Source organism: Pollachius pollachius (genome assembly GCF_949987615.1).
Source record: "Pollachius pollachius genome assembly, chromosome: 3".
NCBI classification, from domain to species: Eukaryota; Metazoa; Chordata; class Actinopteri; order Gadiformes; family Gadidae; genus Pollachius; species Pollachius pollachius.
Genome location: NC_136936.1, coordinates 6897934 through 6918319, shown reverse-complemented (window position 1 = coordinate 6918319; position 20386 = coordinate 6897934). Strand labels below are relative to the sequence as shown.

Here is a 20386-nt window from a genome sequence, read left to right as displayed (position 1 = left end):
CGCATAAATTGCCGATTTCCGCGCAAAATATGCGGGGCTTGCATGATTTCATATCCCCGCATTTTCGCTGCAAAAAAGTCACATATATTTTAGCAGAAAGTTGAAAAATGTGGCGTTTACTTCATACAAGAGCAGCCATTTCCCCCTGTTGCCATGGGAACGTTATGAAGTGACGTAATTAAAAAGCTGCATTTTTCGCAAGTTCCCGCATTTTTCCGCATGTTCCCGCAATTTTTGCAAGTCCCCGCAATTTCATCGCATAAAATTGCATAAATATTCCGAATATTTCATCGCATTTTTTAAGAAAACGTGCAGCCGTGCCTAGTGCGGTTGAGGGAAGGCTATGAATAAAGTACTAGGAGCACAGAATCCTACAGAGGGATCACTGACAGCCCTGGTCCTTATTAAGAGTGGTGGGACGATGCCTCGGCCGATGGTGAGCTCTACCAGGGCCTCACCAGGCTGGGTTTCTGCAGATACCCTAGAACTGGGTCAAAGTCCCCCGTCTTTCCCTTCATCTTTCTGCTCATCTGAGTTCATCACGCACTCTTCTGTTTATCCCTCTGTCCCTCCACCCATCCCCTAGTACTACTCATGCATCCACCCATCGCTGGCCCACATTCTGTGAGTGTGCGGTGAGCATGTTTGTGCATTTCAATGCAAGCCTAAGACTAAAGACCCAGACGTGAACTCACAGCGGACCAACCAAAACACAAAGATTGAGTTACATGGTTAGCTCATGTAGAGCAATGCCTGAAGATGACATACTACTCTGGTTCCTGTTGGGTAACAGAACCCAATGACTCGCTCACACAACAATGAAAAATAACAAGCTTTTCTTGTGTAGTGTGCATGTACACACATAAATGCAGGGACACAATTGTGTGTTGTGTGTGTTGCACTGGGAAATATACCAAAGGCAGATCATATAATCAGTGGAAAAACCAACGCGCGCACACACACACACACACACACACACATAAACTCACGGTGAATTCTCCAGTGACGGCATCAAAGCCAACGTGGATGGTGTGCTCAAAATCAGACGGGAGAGAGATCTCTGGGCGCTCCTTCTTCTTGTTAGCTGAGAGAGAGAGAGAGAGAGAGAGAGAGAGAGAGAGAGAGAGAGAGAGAGAGAGAGAGAGAGAGAGAGAGAGAGAGAGGAGGAAAGAGAGAGAGAGAGAGAGAAAGTGAAAGACAGAGATAGGTAGAGAGAGAGGGGAGAGAGAGGGACAGATAAAAAATAGGGCCGAGATTACAATTTGGATTGGCATCACAAGGTTACTCTGCAACCAAAAGGGCCTCAGATTGAAGACCTGGAACTCCCCCCCCCCTCCCCGCATCGCCCCACTCCCAAAACCCACCCACCAACCCCTCCCCACCAAATCCAATAAACCACTGCATGCTCCCACACAACCAAACCATTACATAAAGCATCATCAAATATCGAGATATTATCCACCAGGCAGTGAAAAGGCACTTGAGCTTAGCTCTCTGCTTTGCTTATGCTCATACAACTGTTTCTACACACATAAAACCACCCTGCCCCTGTACCCATTTGATTTAGCAATGTTTAACTGGGATCATCGTGTGTCCCAGCAAGAGGTGATGAGGCCTTTGCATTTGTTTCAGTCTGGGGTCAACGCCAGCCCGCAGCTGCTCAAGGTCAGAGGTCAGGCTCCGTTAGCTTGTTAATGGCCACCAAGGGGCAGCTAACAGGAATGTAATTAACACCAGCCGTGAGGGCCGCATGCTGGTGCGGCAGGAAGCCTCTCGACAGGTGTGTGTGTGTGTGTGTGTGTGTGTGTGTGTGTGTGTGTGTGTGTGTGTGTGTGTGTGTGTGTGTGTGTGTGTGTGTGTGTGTGTGTGTGTGTGTGTTTGTGTGTGTCACATGAACACCTGTTTCAAAGCAGCTTGTTTGTTTTTTTTAAAAAGGAGGAGAACAGCGCAGGCTCTCTGTGCGTTTCACCTCACTGCAGAGACCAGGAGACGGAAAAGGTCAATTTGATCCGTCAGCGGAAAAACATGAGAAACATGAAAGGTCAATCCCTTTCATGAGACCGGGGAAGAGTACATTGGTTAAAAACAGTGAACAAAAGAAAGGAAACAGTGCAGCAAAATGCATGTGTACTGAAAGAACAAATCGGATACAAAAGCATAAAGAGGAATTAAGAACACAGGAATAAAAAAATCTATTGATGTAATTATGCGTAAAGCACAGAGGGCTGACTGCGCTAAGACAAGGCGTTAACTAGGCGTGGACAGCGGTTAAGTCTGTAATGCGGAGGTGATTACACGGGGGGATAACGAGGCCTCGTTTGCCTGTGCACAGGACTGACACAATGAGGCTAGTACCTAGCGCCCTGACGCCGTTAGCATTATTCACTCTACACGCTGGGGAGAGGCTAGCTAGCCATGCTGCTGCCCCATGCTTCATGGTGGCTAATTAGCTCTAACAAGCTTAGAACCAGACAGGAGCTTTTGCGGTCACATCAAGTGATACATTCCTCGTCTACTGTATCGGTTCTATTCTACACCACTCAACACTCTCTGCCGCTCACACTGGTTAAGGATGTTTCTGATGACTTCTACATTTATTTTGGCACGGCAACTTTGAGGTCACAAGTTGGGTGTTTTCATACTACTGCAGAATCTTGCTATTGGCAGCCTTTTGCAACTCGCTGTAACGTAGCCAGCAGTGTTGAATTTCCTAGCGCCCTCGAGTGTCCTTGAGCAAGGCAATGAACCGATCCAGGTGTGGAGAGACCTTGTGAGGTATAGCACACCTAGATTATGTCTGCATTTACATTTACATTTAGGGCATTTAGCAGACGCTTTTATCCAAAGCGACTTACAATAAGTGCATTTGTTACAATAAGTACATTTGTCATAAGAAGTGAAACAATATATCGCTGTCGGTACAGTAAAGATGTTCATAGAACCAAGTGCAAGTATTACAATCGCTAGGCTAACCCATTCCCCATGTAAAGCAAAGATAGCAGCTACTGTAGATGCTACACAATAAAGTACCTTGAATAAGTACAATTTACAAGTGCCAGGACGTACAACATTCAATGGTGGCTGTGCATTGGTTTCTATGCAGAGTCGAGGTGAACTCTGAACAGGTGAGTTTTGAGTCTTTTGCGGAAGCTGGTGAGCGACTCTGCGATCCTGACATCGGTAGGGAGCTTGTTCCACCACTGAGTGTCTGCCAACATGATCTGCCCCTTATGTTACTGCACAGGCCCAAGGAACATGAATGGTCGGGATCCACTCTCACACACGTGGGACTCACTTCCCCCCCCGTGCCACCAGGTGGAGATCCGAGGGCAGAGCAAAGATAAAGTAGACCTCACTGGTCACAGCTGGTCAGTTATAACCAGCTTTCTCTTTCGTTGTTTAACCGTGAAACACGAGATAGGATGTGTTGGCAGTGTATCGTGCATCGCTGGAAGCCAAACCTCTTCATTTGAATTATTAACTGATATTTTGACAGGGTTTTAAAAGAAGGGAAGATGAAGTATACATCGATACCCCAGCGATGTAACAAGACCTAGTAAACTATGCTCCACTAGAGCGATGTACACAGTGGGGAATACATGCCAGCAAACTGAGCAAGCTAGTTAAACCTGCTCTAACTAACCCCTGGCGATCATTTCAACAGCATTTATTCAGAGATACAAAGAAATATCTGAATTAATTTAGTTTGGGGCGATTCGTTTTTTTCATCCTTTTCTCTCATCTTTCCATAATCATTTTGGACAATAATGAATACTATTCCGTATTTCAGCAGACCCTTTATCCAGACATGAGGGAGTAGGGTGGACTTTGAGGATCGAACCCACAAACTCTCGGGTCGGAGTCACATAACCATTACGGCATCCTGACCTCCTAACTGAATTGTAACTTCACTGCAGGGCTGAAGTGCTGACTGTCGTGAGAAAGTGATACAGTGCAGGTTGACAGTATGCTAAGTACTGAGAGTGTGTGTTTGTGTGTGTGCGCGTGTGCGTGTGTGTGCATGGTGCAAAGATAATGTGAAGGCCAAGCACTTACTCTTGTCTCCTCCTCCTGTGAGTATTGACCTGATGGATCGATCCTTCTTCTTCTTGTCCTCTGGGTTGGGGGGGAGGGGCTTAGAGCCGTGGTTCAAGGGGGCGGGGTCCTTGCTGCTGGAGCCAATCATGGTGCTGGTGTTCCTCATGGGCGGAGCTGGGGGCTTGTCTTCGACCTCCCCATTATCAGACATCTTCAGCTAGGCTGCAGACGGCTGCTTCTGCAACGACAAAACACCAATCCAATACACCGATTAGGGAAAAAGGGGTGAGCATTGCAAAAACTGACCAATCACAGACAAGAGTGTGGCAAATGGACCAATAAGAACAGGATTTGAACTTGAGTGACAGTTGGTGGCTCAGATCAAAAACAACAAGCAGAAATGAACACTTAAAAAAAATAGAAAAACAGAGAACTAAATGAAAGACAAAGATGGAAGGCTGATTAAGGACGAGGAGGCAGGGAACGTGGATGAAGGGAAGAGGGCCCTTTTGTTTTGCTGGTAAGTGGGTAATGGCACCCCAGCGTCCAGCTGTAAATACCCATGATTACAGCAGGCTATTTGTCAGTTGTGGCAGCCTAAGTATAAGTGGTCAATACGATGTAGGCGTCATCTAAACTGTCATTCCTGATCGCGGTGTGTAGACGTGTGTGCGTTTGTGAGAGCATCGTGCGTGGTGTCGTCACCGCACGTGTACAGAGAGAGCGGTTAACATGTGTGTGTGTTCCAGCCTGTGCACATCTGCGTCTGTGTGCCTGTGTCAGTGTGTGTGTGTGTGTGCATGTGGCCAAGTGACCCAGCCCTAAATGCTGTGACAAGGAAAAAAGTGCATATATTCCTGCTCCCACAAGGCTAGGACTGCCATACACACACACACACACACACACACACACACACACACACAAACACGCTTTAGGCACCAAGAATTTCCATTAGAAGTAATAATGGAAATCCTATTACAAACAATTAAAAAACGTTTTATGTGTATATTGTGTGTGTGTAAATGCTCTACATGTTGTACTTGTCTTGGAGGCATTCAGATATATGAACACAGTATACATCCACACAGCTTAGAAGGCACATACCATGAGCTAACCTGCTCAGACCTCTGCCTCACTGGGCATGGGTGTCCCATAGGGAGACTATTCAGGTCACTTTTACTCAGTTAAACAAACATACACACTCTATTTAACACGCACGCACGCACACACACACACACACTAGCCCGCACACACCGACACACAGACCGACCGACCAACACACACACATGCACACATACAAACACAAACACACACATGGCATAATAGCCATCTGTTCTATTTCCAGAGTACTTTAAAGAAAAGTAGGACTGTCATTTAAATAGTAACAACAACCTCTACATTACAGGCTTCTAAATGACAACTATTTACGTATACACAGTGTGCTTCACCCAAGGATCCACTGCCACCAAAACTGTGGGCAAAACGATGTCTGTCCACCAGACAATATATTCTGGATCATATGGACTCGGAAACGGGCTGACATAAGAAATAATACAATTCGTGACTATCTTCAACCATGTATAAAAACTAAAACGGTTTAACACCCACGCATGTCACAGAGTCTAGACAGAGCTTCCGCAGAGTCTAAAGTAAAACGGCTAAAACAAACCTTACCTTAGCAGCGTCTGCCCTCCATAAGCTCGGCTTAAAGTTGTCCTCAACACTTACTATCTCTACTAACCCCGCGTGCGCCTCTGGGTCAGAGCAAGCCAGGGTGGCAGTCCTGAGTGAGTGAGTCGTGTGATGTGTGTTTGTGAGTGTGGTAGTGGGGGGCAGTGCTACCCAGGCAGCGGCTGTGTGTGAACTAAGCTCTGCACGCCGAGTGGCCTTTTGAATGGCCGGGGCTGTAGACGTGGTGATGTCACAGCGTGATGTCACAGGCGGGTCACAGCAGGAAGTGGTGCCCCAGAGAGACACATGCAGGCCCATGATGAATGGAGATACCAGACCTTTACGTACACAAGGATGCGTGTGTGTGATGTTTGGCGTACAATGACGGCTTTGTCCGAGATTTTCTCTCGCTCCACACACAGTTACAATGAAATTATGTTTGAGAACCAAACACAATGAGCCACAAGTGAACACACACACACACACACACACACACACATACACACACACACACACACGTGAACAAACACAGACAGATGTGCACATGTACAGTAGGTATGAAATACTACATCTAAAGATATTATTAAAAACAGGAGCAAAGGCTTTTTTAGATTGGAGTTATATATAAGTTGAAGAACAGCTAATTCCCACGCGCACACACACACACACACACACACACACAAACAGACACACACACACACACACACACAGCTGAGTTGACAAAAAAGCAGCTGGTCTCAAGGTGTTTTAAAAGAGACACACACACACACACACACACACACACACACACACACACACACACACACACCAACAATCAGTGTAAACAACAAATTGTCTTTGTGAAGGGAGGGGTATCAAACACCAGCTCACATCCTCCTCACACCCCTGTGTGCGTGGGGGAGGGGGGGAGGGGGACACACACACACACACCCCCACATGTCTCCAGACCCTCAAACACACACACAAACATGCAGACAGCCTCTTTAGAAACACAAATACATATACTATAACTCTGTCCATATCCAACTCCATATCCAAACGGTAATGTAACCCCAACCCAGCAAAGTAAGTTAAGAAATAGTTTCCTAAGTTTGGAAAACAATATTTTCATTATCTTTCAAGCCAAGTGAAGGTTTGTGGTTCCTATACCGATACCCTCAAGCCAACACACACACACACACACACACACACACACACACACACAGGGAGGTAATATTGGGGTCTCATATTTCAAACTCTGCTGTCAGTTTTGGCAGCAGCCTGTTATTAAACAAACCCCCCCACCCACAGCCAGCTGACCATACAGACAAACACACACACACACACACACACACACACACACACACACACACACACACACACACACACACACACACACACACACACACACAAACACACACACACACTCCGGTTTTCCTCCTCAAACAGAAACAGGCACAGAAACATTTTCCCCAAATGATTTGTGTTGTGAGTTTGAATCCCGGACTGGGGTTCCCCGTCCTGGAACATTGATCTGCTCAGCAGTCTTGAGGTGCGATCACATGAGAAGCTTTAAACGCTTTAAACCCCTCCACTCCATTGTTTTCCAATGGGGGAAGTTCCCAGGCAGCACGACATCACATGCCAGCGGATTTGGTTTGTTAGAACGAGAACACGAGGACCGATCTAGCGACGCGCACGCTGTCTCAACGACCCGCCAGTGAACGCACCTTTACTGCTGCATCACAGGGGGACATAGTCTGGAGAACAGACAGAGACACACACACTAACCCACAGACACAGCCTTTGTCTAAATGCGCCGCCCCCGGTATCTGTGTCGAAGACAAACTCACCACATCAGAAGGCGAGACATATGAGTCAACACACACACACACAAACACACAAGCACACAAAAGATCAATGTTCGAATTAACACCAAGGATAGAAAACGACATTGGATACACTATGGCAGTTGTTGTGCATCCCCCCACACAAACCCCCCACCACACAGACCCCCAAGGGTACCCTGGTTCAGAACCCCTCATCGATCTCCTTCTCGTCAGCATTTAGCCACACGCTCGCTCAAACTCACTCGCATAACTCACTCGGTCACTCAGTCCCTCACCCTAACCCTAACTCACTCTCTCACTCAGTCCCTTACCCTAACCCTAACTCACCCTCTCACTCAGTCCCTCACCCTAACCCTAACTCACTCGCTCACTCAGTCCCTCCCCCTAACTCACTCGCTCACTCAGTCCCTCGCCCTAACTCACTCGCTCACTCAGTCCCTCGCCCTAACTCACTCGCTCACTCAGTCCCTCGCCCTAACTCACTCTTTCACTCAGTCCCTCGCCCTAACTCACTCCCTCTCTCAGTCCCTAACCCTAACTCACTCGCTCTCTCAGTCCCTTGCTCTAACTCACTCTCTCACTCAGTCCCTCGCCCTAACTCACTCGCTCTCTCAGTCCCTAGCCCTAACTCACTCTCTCACTCAGTCCCTTACCCTAACCCTAACTCACTCGCTCTCTCAGTCCCTCACCCTAACTCACTCTCTCACTCAGTCCCTCACCCTAACCCTAACTCACTCGCTCTCTCAGTCCCTAACCCTAACTCACTCTCTCTCTCAGTCCCTTACCCTAACCCTAACTCACTCGCTCTCTCAGTCCCTAACCCTAACTCACTCTCTCACTCAGTCCCTAACCCTAACCTCTGCCTTCCTTCCTCCCCACAGCTGTGAGTCATGCCCCGGTGGTTTCTCTCCCTCGCGCTGCAGCTGGGGCTCTGCACTCTGGCGGTGTCTGAAGGTCTGTAATCAACCATAGGAGGGGAGGAACCTGAGCCTTGACACAGCGTCTTGTCTTCAGAGGCCCCAGACAGGAGGCACGGGCCTGCAGCCCGGCTCTGGGACATGCTTTCTCCATCTCTCACTCGACATGCACTTGGTGGATTGGTTGCTACGGTCATTGCCTTCTGATTGGCCGACAGGGGTCGAGGGGGGCGGGTGAGGGGATGCAGGTACACTAGGGCTGTAACTAGTGGGGATTTTCATCGTTAGATAGAACATTTCATTGTCCTGAAATATTTTGAAGCTTTATCCAGAATGTCGATGGATGGAGAACCCAAAGTGATCTGTTGGCCCGAGACCTGACAGGAAGTCACAGGATTCGGGGCCCAGGATAAGCCAATCACTGGAGCCGCCCTCTCCCACAGCAGGGGGGCTCACTGTGGACAGTTTGTGGTTTAGAACGGGACTACGGAGAGGGGCACCACTCAGAGGAGTGTGTGTGTGTGTGTGTGTGTGTGTGTGTGTGTGTGTGTGTGTGTGTGTGTGTGTGTGCGCGTCTGTGTGTGCGCCAAATCTCCGGAGGACCTGGGGTGTTCCCTGCTGTTCTATTATGCAATGTCCGGGTTGCCACGGTGATTTATCCTACCGCTCTCCTCCCAAAATAAGAGCGTGGCTACACCAACGTGCACACACAATAAAAGCCCCGACTCGTGCAGAGATGAGCCGACTCGGGCCTTGGGAAACAGAGTTTGTGTTTCGGGCGTTTCTACACAACGCCTGTCGGAATGGAGGTCCCCAATCGGGTCGATTCGCCGTTGACCATTTCAAGATGGCGGTACGCACAAAGCCAAACGTCGACGGTCGCTCGGTCCGTGGTAGTTATTACCTCCCTCCAGATGGTAGTACTCTGTGTGCGATCACCTTAGTGATAAACACACACCACATTGAACCCAGGGGAATACCTGTTAAATGCTTCCTATTATGGTCGGTAGTGAATACAAAATCCCTCTTTTTTTTTTTCTCTCTCTCGCTTCCAGACTGCCATATTTTTGCCTTCCTCTGCAATCCACCATCCTTTCTTTTGATCTCTCGTTTCTCTCTCTTTAACACATTCTCATACTCTCCTGCAGTTTTCCAACACGATAAAACAGCACAATATTATGCTTCACAAACACGTTATATATATTTATATACCCACCATAAGTGCACACAGAAAACTGACGGATAAAAACACACACTGGTCTAAACACACACACACACACACACACACACACACGCACACACACACACACACACAGTCTCTCGCTGCGCTCTTCCTGGAAACGCGGCGTCGCCACGGTTACGGGAACAGAGCGCATCCTACCCAGTTAGCATGCATACATACATACATTAACGCTCCCGGTCACACATGACCTGACTAGAAGCACACACACACACATTCCACCTCGGCATTATTATTTTACTGCTTTCACGCACACGGGCACACACACATTGTGTGTTGGTTGTGTATCCAGACGGAGCAGGGGTGGGTGAGGGGGGGGCTCTCTGTGTCTGGGCTTGGACTGGGTACAGCCCCTCCCTCTGCACGTGGAGCTACTGGTTCACCACAGTCAGCACATATCAAACAGCATGGCCGCCGAGCACTCCAGACAGAGAGAGAGAGACAGAGAGCGAGAGAGCGAGAGAGAGAGCGAGAGAGCAAGAGAGAGAGCCTGAGAGCGAGAGAGAGAGAGAGGCATTGAGAGCCCTCTCTATGTCTCCCTTTCTCTAAGGATCAAGGTAAAGAAACACATTGTGAGAAGGCGAAGGCAACAGAGAAAGACGGCAGACTTCTTGGGGTTAGAGTCTAATATCACGTTGCCACGGTGATCAGACGGCCCTTGGGCAAAGACTTCAACTGTATATTTTAACATATTTTACACACACACACACACACACACACACACACATTCATGTGTAGAATATCTTAGAAAATTTAAAGGAAAAGAGACAAAGTGCATTCTTTGCAATTTCAATAAAAGCACCCCCCCCCCCCACTAAAGTGCACACACACGCACACAGACACACACTCTCTCCTATTTCCTAGACAGTCTGAATGAGAGAGTCAGAGAAAAGAGAGACAGAGACAGATGGTGATAAAGTGGCCGGCAGGGCCAAACATAACAGTAATGACAGCTGTAAAGAGAGAGAGGCGAGGGCGAGCCAGGGAGAGAGGGGGGAGAGAGAGGGAGAGAGGCAGAGAGACAGAGAGGTAGAACGGGAGTGAGAGAGCGAGAGGGAAACGCACCTGCTGTAGGGTGGGATGGAGGGATGATGCAGAGGGAGGGAGGGGGGGCAGGAGGGGGAGGGAGGGAGGGGGGGCTGATTGTTAATTCAGCATGAAAGAAGGGCAGGCCACGCCCTAATGGAGTGGGGAGGATGAAGGGGGAGCAAAACGAAAATACAACTCAGACAAAGAGGGAAAACAGGGAGAGACAGAAGAATGATGCTCCAGACCTAAAACACACATTTTTGTTAGCGCACACCCACTCAGTGGCCTGTCCGGTTGAATCCATGTAACAAGAGTTATATTTTACATCTTGCATGTATTCGTTAAAATTAGCACGATACAACCCATTCCTAGCGTGGATGTGGGGGACTTGTTCATCTCGATGGGGAAACCGCAGTGAGTTTCTAAAAGAAAATACGGCTATTATATCCAATATATATTAATAAGGCTTACCTCTTATATAAGAGCGGCTAGATGTGCTGTGTTAATAGCAAATACATCAGCGGTTGTAGAACTGTCCACTGAGTGACATTGTAATTGAAATCCTCCACTCAGCCACTAGAATGTAAATAAAGCAAAAAACATGTATGCTATTAGCAAGCCATCAGTCTCAAGCACAACGATTAAGCATTCAAGCGTGTCATTGATCACGCATGACAGTGGGGGAAAGGGCGGCAGAACCGGGAACACTCGTGTGCTCATGCACGTGAGAAACATAAAGATGACAAACGCAAGCTGAGTAGGAACTAATGACACACACACACACAGGCGGGCATCGTCCATCCAGCCATCTGCCTAGCCCCAAGGGGTTAGCCGAGGTTGAAGTGTGTGTGTGTGTGTGTGTGTGTGTGTGTGTGTGTGTGTGTGTGTGTGTGTGTGTGTGTGTGTGTGTGTGTGTGTGTGTGTGTGTGTGTGTGTGTGTGTGTGTGTGTGTGTTCAGGGAATGTACGTTCCTTAAAATAACATACATAATCAATTTGGTACGCCCCCCCATGAGATTATTTAAACAATGTCTTGCTTCGTGTTGATCTCTCTCTCTCTCTCTCTCTCTCTCTCTCTCTCTCTCAGGGTGTGGTGTGATGTCATCAGTAATGGACTTTGACAGCGCATGGGGGAACACATGGCTCACGAGCCAAAGATAGGAGCAACGCTGTTCGACTTAAATGCTTTATGCTGTGACTACTCCCGCACACAACCACAGATGCACACACACACACACACACAAACACACACACACACTATCACATGTGTTAATATACACCCTACTACTGAATTAATAGGAACATGTCACCTAGTATACTGAAACCTTTTCCTGTGATGACTACACACACATACACACAATGCACACCTAATCAATTGACAATCAAGGACATGAAAAGAGGATTACAGAGACCTCCAGCTGAGAGACTCCATGTTGAATGTCTCAGAAACACACACACACACACACACCGCATGGACAAAGTCAAAGCCAACACACACCCATTACATGTACACAAACACACGTACACTTCCTGCCCTATCATTTCCGTCTCTGCAGTGATGCACGGAGATGTTGAGGGCAACAGGAAGAGCTGAGAGATCCAGATGGATAATGTAAGGGAGGGCATAAAACCACGATCAGGCACACACACACACACACACACACACACACACACGCACACACAAAGAGACAAAAGGGAATTAGAGTTACTCATCAGGGGAAATAAAAGTGATACACCCTTGAGGAAACGCCGGCACACACACACAAACTCACACACACACACACACACACACACACACACACACAAACACACACACACAAGTTTACAAGTTTATCAGAAGGAAACGCTTAGAGATAGTGCTGCCCTGCTCCTAGTACTAAAGCCCGAGTGACATCACGGTAAACTGTGAATCACCCACCCCTATAGGTCAGGGTTGACTCAGCTGCTGTGATTGATTGGCTGTCGGAGCCCGACTAGATTGGTTTTACAGGAAGCAGCAGAAGCAGCTGTGGGGATGAAATGGAAAGGAGAGGAACAGAGCTAGAGTACAGAGGAGAACGGAGGGAGGGAGGGGAAGAGGAAAGTGTCTTGGAGTAACAAAAAAACAATCAATGGAGGAGAGAGAGATAGAAGGATACACTAGCTGTGATATAAACTGAAATAGTGTTGACAAAAAGCTGAGGAAAAAGGTAAAGTAGAAAAACTAAGACAAAAAGTGAGATGAAAAGACACGTTGAGAATGATGGCTCACTCTCAGCCTTCTGGCCACTAGTATAAAAATGAATCCCAAAAAGTATGATTGTATGTTCATAATTATTGGACACATGTTGATTCGATGGCTTTCGTGAACGGCCGAATGCTGCATTGCTTCAAATGTTGCTGCTGCAAGGAATTGTGGGACCGCATTATCTCCTTTCCTTTCTTAAAGTCGGTCCAGTGTACCCTATGCTAGAGGAGATAAGAAAGGAAGCATTGAAGCATTTAGAGAAAGGTAACAGCTCTTATCATGGCTGACACTTAGATACTTCCGGGTCATTTCACTCAATAAGGAACCTTCTTATGCTCTACCTCAGCCTGGGGCTGCACCCCTGTGGTGCATTCACGAATCAGGGCACGTAGGATGAACCAGCCATCACCACACACGCTCAGGAGACAGCTCTGACGGGTAGGCCTGAACACCTGCCGTGCCTTCCCTCTCTGCAGTAAATTACCTGTCCTGGTGACGGCACAGCCAGACCCCCTGTGGCGTGTGGTAGGAACCACGGCTACAGTGTCTTCTATGCGGCATCTTACACCAAATAAGACTGGAGACACACACACACACACACACTATGTGGAGTAAAAACTAAATTGAGACAAAATTACTGTAAAAAGAAAACTCACACATAAGAGGGAGTGTAAATGAGCACATTTATTTTCGGTTACCAGGAAGACACATAAAGAGGCAGGCAGGCCGACCACACACACACACACACACACACACACACACACACACACACACACACACACACATCAGCCTATTGGCATTTAAATGATGCAGCCTAGAGGGATCACGCAGGGAGGGGATATTACACACATTATAGTGTGTGTGTGTGTGTGTGTGTGTGTGTGTGTGTGTGTGTGTGTGTGTGTGTGTGTGTGTGTGTGTGTGTGTGTGTGTGTGTGTGTGTGTGTGTGTGTGTGTGTGTGTGTGTGTGTGTGTGTGTGTGGTCTCCTGGGTACTGAGAGGTAACATCACTGGAATTCACCTAAATCTTCCCTCTGCTGAGACGTGGCAATGATTCTCCTTTTTTACTGCCGTATCTCTCTTCCCTCTCTTCCCCCCTCTCTCTCTCTCTTCCTCCTGCACTCTCTCACACCCCCCCCCCCCCCTTCTCCCCACATCTCTCCCTCTCCAGCCTCCACAGCATCCACTTTCCTCACTTCCTACCCTCCTCATCCCTCCTCTCACCTCATTGCTCTCTTCTTCTTCTGTCCTCTCCCTGTCATCTCTCCTCAGCCCTCGGCTCCTCTTCCCTACATGGCAGACCTCTTGGTCCGTGTTGATGTGTCTCCCATCATGCAGCTCTTCCCCATCATCCTTCACTCCTCTGTTCTCTTTACTCCATCACAATCCTCTCCCTTCAACCCCACTTATAGTTAAAAATGTTACTTACCTACTCGCCCTTACAACCACTGGTTTGAAAGTAACCCGAGATTCAGGAGTCGACGCACAGTCAAAATAATCATCCCAGAACGTTTGCTGACATAAACGTGTGACTGATCCAATACGCTGTTCAAACAAACAGCTTGAGTGTGTGAACATGAGAAGGTAAGCTAACAGGTTAGCGTGGACAGGTGGGCATCTATTGGCTGCATTCCTCCTTGGTCGTGCAGAAAATCCTGAACTCCACGTAACATGGAATGGTTCACTGGAATGAAACACAATCTGAAATCTGCCCTTGGGCTGAAGCACAACCCCACTCGCACAGAGGCCCCACCGCACCAACAACATACACAACCTAGGAGCAGCCATAAACCAATGGAATGCATTGTCTTATGGAAACCCATCTCTCTCTCTAGCTGTCATGCTCACTCGCCCGCTCTCCCTGGCCCTCAAACCTCTTTCTCTAGCTCTCTCATCTCTCTATAGCCCTCTCTTCTCCCCTCTCTCTAGCCCTCCCTTCTCCTTCTCTCTGTATAGCCCTCTCCTCTCCTCTCTCTCCTTTCTCTATAGCCCTCTCTTCTTATCTCTCTATAGACCTCTCCTCTCCTCTCCCTCTCCTCATCTCTCTATAGCCCTCTCTTCTCCTCTCTTTCTCTCTCTCTCCTCATCTCTCTATAGACCTCTCTTCTCCTCATCTCTCTATAGACCTCTCTTCTCCCATCTCCCTCATCTCTCTATAGCCCTCCCTCTCCTATCTTCTCCTCATCTCTCTATAGCCCTCCCTCTCCTCATCTCTGTCCTCATCTCTCTATAGCCCTCCCTCTCCTCATCTCTGTCCTCATCTCTCTATAGCCCTCCCTCTCCTCATCTCTGTCCTCATCTCTCTATAGCCCTCCCTCTCCTCATCTCTGTCCTCATCTCTCTATAGCCCTCTCTCTCCTCTCCTCTCTCTCTCATCTCTCTATAGCCCTCCCTCTCCTCTCCTCTCTCTCATCTCTCTATAGCCCTCCCTCTCTCATCTCTCTATAGACCTCTCCTCTCCTCTCTTCTCCTCATCTCTCTATAGACCTCTCTTCTCCTCATCTCTCTATAGCCCTCCCTCTCCTCATCTCTCTATAGCCCTCTCTCTCCTCATCTCTCTATATCCCTCTCGTCTCCCCTATCTCTCCTCAACCCTCTAGCACTCCCTCCTCCTCCTTTCTCTCTGACCAGTGAGGCTCTCCTGCTCCTTCAGAGGGGGGGGGGGGGGGGGGGGGGGGGGGGCAGCGTGGGCCTCCTGCTCCTCCAGAGAGGGAGGAGACGCCTGGCTTTGCTGCTCCTCCAGAGAGGGAGGAGACGCCTGGCTGTCCTTCAGGAGGCCATCTAGCACAAATGGAATGTAATCCATGCACACACTTCCTCACTCCTCCCAAGTACTTTCATTTGATTTTGTACTTTACCCCACTACACACACACACACACACACACACACCCCTCTCTCCCTGACGTGACATCGTGTCCTTGAGAGTCATTCTTTTTTTTCCATTCAAAAGAGAGATAAAAAGAATGGCTGCATTCTTATGCTCACTCTCTCCATCCGTCTTTATGTCTCTCTCACTCTGTCTGTGTCTCTCTGTCTCCATCTTTCTGTGCCCGAGTCGCTATCCCTTTCTGTCGGTCTGTCTAACTGTCCATCTGTCTCTCTGTGTATTTCCTTCTCTACCACCTCTCTCTCTTCATGCCTCACTTTTAGTGAGGAGATTATCCCTCTCTTCCTTAGTCTCTCTCTTTCCATTTGCCTCTCCCTCTGCCTCAGTCTCCCCCTCCATCTCGCTCCCTGTGTCTCTCTCTCTGTGAGGGGTAGTTGGAGGAAGAGAAACCCTAGCAGGGGGACACAGTTGATGAATGAACCATCAAACAAAAACAGCTGTCAGAGGAGAGAGAATCAGAGGGAGAGGGAATCAATTAGGAAAGCACAAAAGAAAGAGAGAAAGAAAGAAAGAATGACAGAGACAAAATAACTAAGAGGATCATCAATTAAAGTAACAGTCGGTACAGTAGAATACACGTCTGTCTTTACCACACAAAACACACACACATGCACACACACACACACACATGGACTCTCCCTAATTACTGTTACACACCTGCAGCCCTCTTTCTGCCCTCCTTTACACACACACACACACACACACACACACACACACACACACACACACACGCACACGCACGCACACACACCTGCCCCTAGAACTACTTCACCGGTCGTTCAGGTAACTCACACACATACGGCCCACTTCCACAGCTGTCAAACTCCACCCCCACACACGACCCACCCTCCGATGCAATCGCCATGGCAACCCCATAAATAATGCAGTCTGCTGCAAAACACGCGGGGCGCCACGGAGACAGACGGGCAGAAGTCTTTAACCACAGGCTTGCATAACCTGAGACAGTCCCGCACATTGACTCTGGCCCGTCGTAAAAACGTTTAAAGAAGCCTACTATTCGGTGGCTGTGCTGCGTCCTACAGCCCACCATGCCATGAGCCATCCCCACCATAGTACCCATGAGCAAGGCATGGCAGTCCCACACACAGAGCTCTAGAACGAGGTCCAAAGCGGAGGACTGCAGTGGGCTGGAGAGGCGGGTCCTACCTTGAGATGTGCCGTTGGACTGGCTCTCCTCAGGGGAAGACGAGATGAAACCGACACAGGCTGTAAGAGAGCGAGAGAAGGAGAGAGGAAAAATAGAATTAGACCGGCTTTGCCACTTCTTCAAATCCATTTTCAGTTCCATCCAGTACAGGTCAATAGGTTCACCAAATAGCTCTCGACTGTAGCCTACCCAACACGATGGTTGTCTGTGGACTCAAAAACTATTTACAATTAACAAATATTATTGAATGACTTTAATTATTGAATAATTATCTTATTATTGTCATTATCTAAACACCACAAAATCGTATCGTAAAAAGAATGACATTGCAGGAAAGAACCAAACTGCTCTGCAAGTACGGTCCGTTTCGCTCGTTCTATTTTTCGATTCCGACACGCCCACTCCAACATGTCTCTCGCATTCACATCAACATATTCACACCTTCACCATGAACTCTTTCTATCTGCTTCACCTCTCCCTCCCTCTCTCTCTCCCCATCATTATTACGCATCACTTCCGAACCAGAAGCACTGCTAATTCTTCTCCTTCTTTGGTCTCTCTCTCTCGGTCTCTCTCAGCAGATGAAGGCCACATGCAATCCCACACAAACACAGAGTCACAATCTGCCTGCTGACAAGGGGCAGAGCAGCAGTTGTCTGAGGTCATCAGGCAAACACAGACAGACAGACAGACACTGTAGCCCAACACATTAACAGGAAGCGAAATATACATCCCACGCATCCACACCTAAACGTAACCTCCAACCTAACAGCTACACCTATCTGAAACCGTCTAACTACTGTGAGGTGGACGTACAGAATAGACGTCTGACGCCCCCATCAATCAAACACTGATGGAGGTGCTGTCACTGATCCCTGATTACCTCAGGCGAACGCCGTCGTGAGTGTGTGTGTGTGCTACTGAAGTACTCTGTGCTAACAAACTGGATCTACCTCTTAATCAACTTACTAAGCTACATTCTCTCTCATACACACACACGCACACGCACACGCACACACACACACACACACACACACACACACACACACACACACACACACACACACACACACACACACAGCTATTGGCAGTCTTACAGGTTACAGTGACCTCAGATGAACCGTCCCGGACAGAGGTTCTGTTCGGAGGTGTCTACTGCCAACATAATGTAATTCTGCCCAACCACACAGAACCCTTCTGTCTTGGTGACCAAATGGCCCTTGAGCTCATGGGGAATGCGTCGCATGAATATGATTTGAACTTAAGTGGGGTGGAATAGAATGGAATAAATACAAAGTGAAGAGTATTTGCTTAGGGATGATTCATTTGTTTAAAAGTAGCCAAGCCTTGATGTACATCCAAGTTCTGCCTTCTATAAACTGCTCAGGTACACACAGTAGGAGACTGATGGGATCTGGCAGCTCCCAGGGCTAGGGGAGGGCAGGGCAGGGGAGCCACATTGTACAGTACTGCCTCTCCACCCCACTGACTTCTCCTTCCTAAAATATGAATCTAAAAAGATGCAAAGAGCAAAAATAAAGCAATTTATTTCTTATACATATTTATGAGACGACTGTGTCTAATGGGCAGGTAGGAAGGAATCAGAGCAGAAGGGGGAAGATGATAGCGAGACACATCTTAAATGAACCACCAGGGAACGCTCAGACAGGAGTGGCAGGGAGAACGGCATGAAGACAGAATGATGGACAGATGTACATTATATTGGAGAACATAAAGACAATGAAAGTAAGAGCTATCGTGTCGAGGCAAGGGGGTTGTAACATGTTTGTGTGGGTGGGGAGCTGGGGGAGGAGAGAGAGAGAGAGAGAGAGAGAGAGAGAGAGAGAGAGAGAGACGCTTGACTGATCTGGTTTTAAGAGAACACCAAAATCGGTTGGGTCTGGGGATGGGGGAGGTTAAGGGGGCTGTCTCTGGCCTGTCATCTTGTTAATACTGAGGTGAGAACACACTAGACATCTCCTCAGGGAGGGGGGGAGGGAAGAGGATGGCTCCTTAGAGAGTCTGAGAGAGTGGGAGAGAACAAGAAAGAGAGATATGAAACGTGATGTGATGATAATGCAAAAATAATGATATGGCAATAAAGCTCCCAATTCAACTTGAAAAAAGGATAAAAATAACTAATAAAGCTATGGGGTGTGAGACTGGGGACGGCGGATACAGACACCTTGTCACACGCTGTCAACATCACAGAGGGAGAGGGAGACAGCGAGACCACAATAGATAGACAGAGAGAGAGTGAAAGTGAGAGTGAGAGACAGAGACAGAGACAGAGAGACAGAGAGGAAGTGTGTGTAAAGTTTAAAAAAAAACTCATAATGAATGAAGTGGTCCCTTCGTCGTTCTGGAGAAGCGACCCCACCACCACGTTTAAATGCACACTAAAGTTAACCGAATAAGAGAAATTGTGAAGTGTCGGAGCGATGCGACCGGTCGGAGCAATGCGACCGGGATGACCTAACGTCCGTTGGTTAAATACCCTGATTATGTTAGTTGCCATTTAAATCATCGTAAGTTAATAAGTAAAGAGTATGACCTTAAATCTGATCAGCCAAATTAAAGTGTGCGAGTAAACAATCTTTCAGCATCATGACTTTCTGGAAGACAGACGGACACAGGAAGACAGGAAGAGAGAGATGAGCCAATGAGAGGAAGGAAGGCTCCATCACCAGATTGAGAGAGTCGTATAACCTTTAGAGTGCCAAAATAAAAACGCTAGCTCGAGATAAACAGAGACGTTTGATCGATGACCAGACTTTGCTAAAAGCTAGGTCCTGGAAGGTGACAGCAGCGAAGGAAGGAAATGGAAAATAGAGAGAAAGGAGGATGAATGTATTTATAGCTAATTGCATTACAGTTGCTTCAGTGGTTCTGGTGAGTCACGATCACCGACCACAGCCGACTGTCCCCTTAGCAGAGCGAGAGGGAGAGGAGGAAGAGGAGGAGAGGATGAGGAGGTTTGATAAGAGTGCACCAGGAGTATGAGAGGAGGAGGAGGATTGAAGGGAATACAAGAGGAGGATGAGGAAGAGGAAAAGTGGGTGGTGAAAAAAAAGAGGAGGCCGTTTTTAGTATTCATCCCAGTGGGGAAGGAGGAGGGAGGGAGATGGACTCAGTCACCTTTCCTCAGTGTTGTACGGTCTCTGCATAGACACACGCAGGACGGCACACACAAACACACCAAGGAATGCTCTCACACAACAATAGAGGGACTGTGTTGGACTGTGCCAGAGGCAGGTAGTTAGAAAAGCCCTGGATCTGCTTTCTAAATCCGTTTTCCTCACTCCTATTTAAAGCGTTCATACATCTCTGTCTAACCGCGCGTCACCATTCCTCTCCCTGCATTCTTAGAGATATGGAGG

At 47.9% G+C, this 20386-nt stretch overlaps 1 protein-coding gene across 1 annotated transcript in view; it reads right to left on the bottom strand.

Annotated features, from left to right (window-relative positions):
- Window positions 1–20386, bottom strand: part of pak1 (p21 protein (Cdc42/Rac)-activated kinase 1) — a 35821-nt gene that overhangs the window by 12492 nt on the left and 2943 nt on the right. Inside the window, exons 2-4 of the mRNA XM_079733323.1 lie at window positions 17006–17065; window positions 4057–4276; window positions 990–1084 (exon numbers count right to left, since the gene is read on the bottom strand). Of these exons, the coding sequence (XP_079589449.1) occupies window positions 990–1084; window positions 4057–4249 (288 nt within the window). The 5' untranslated portion in view covers window positions 4250–4276; window positions 17006–17065. The remainder of the gene's footprint in view (window positions 1–989; window positions 1085–4056; window positions 4277–17005; window positions 17066–20386) is intronic.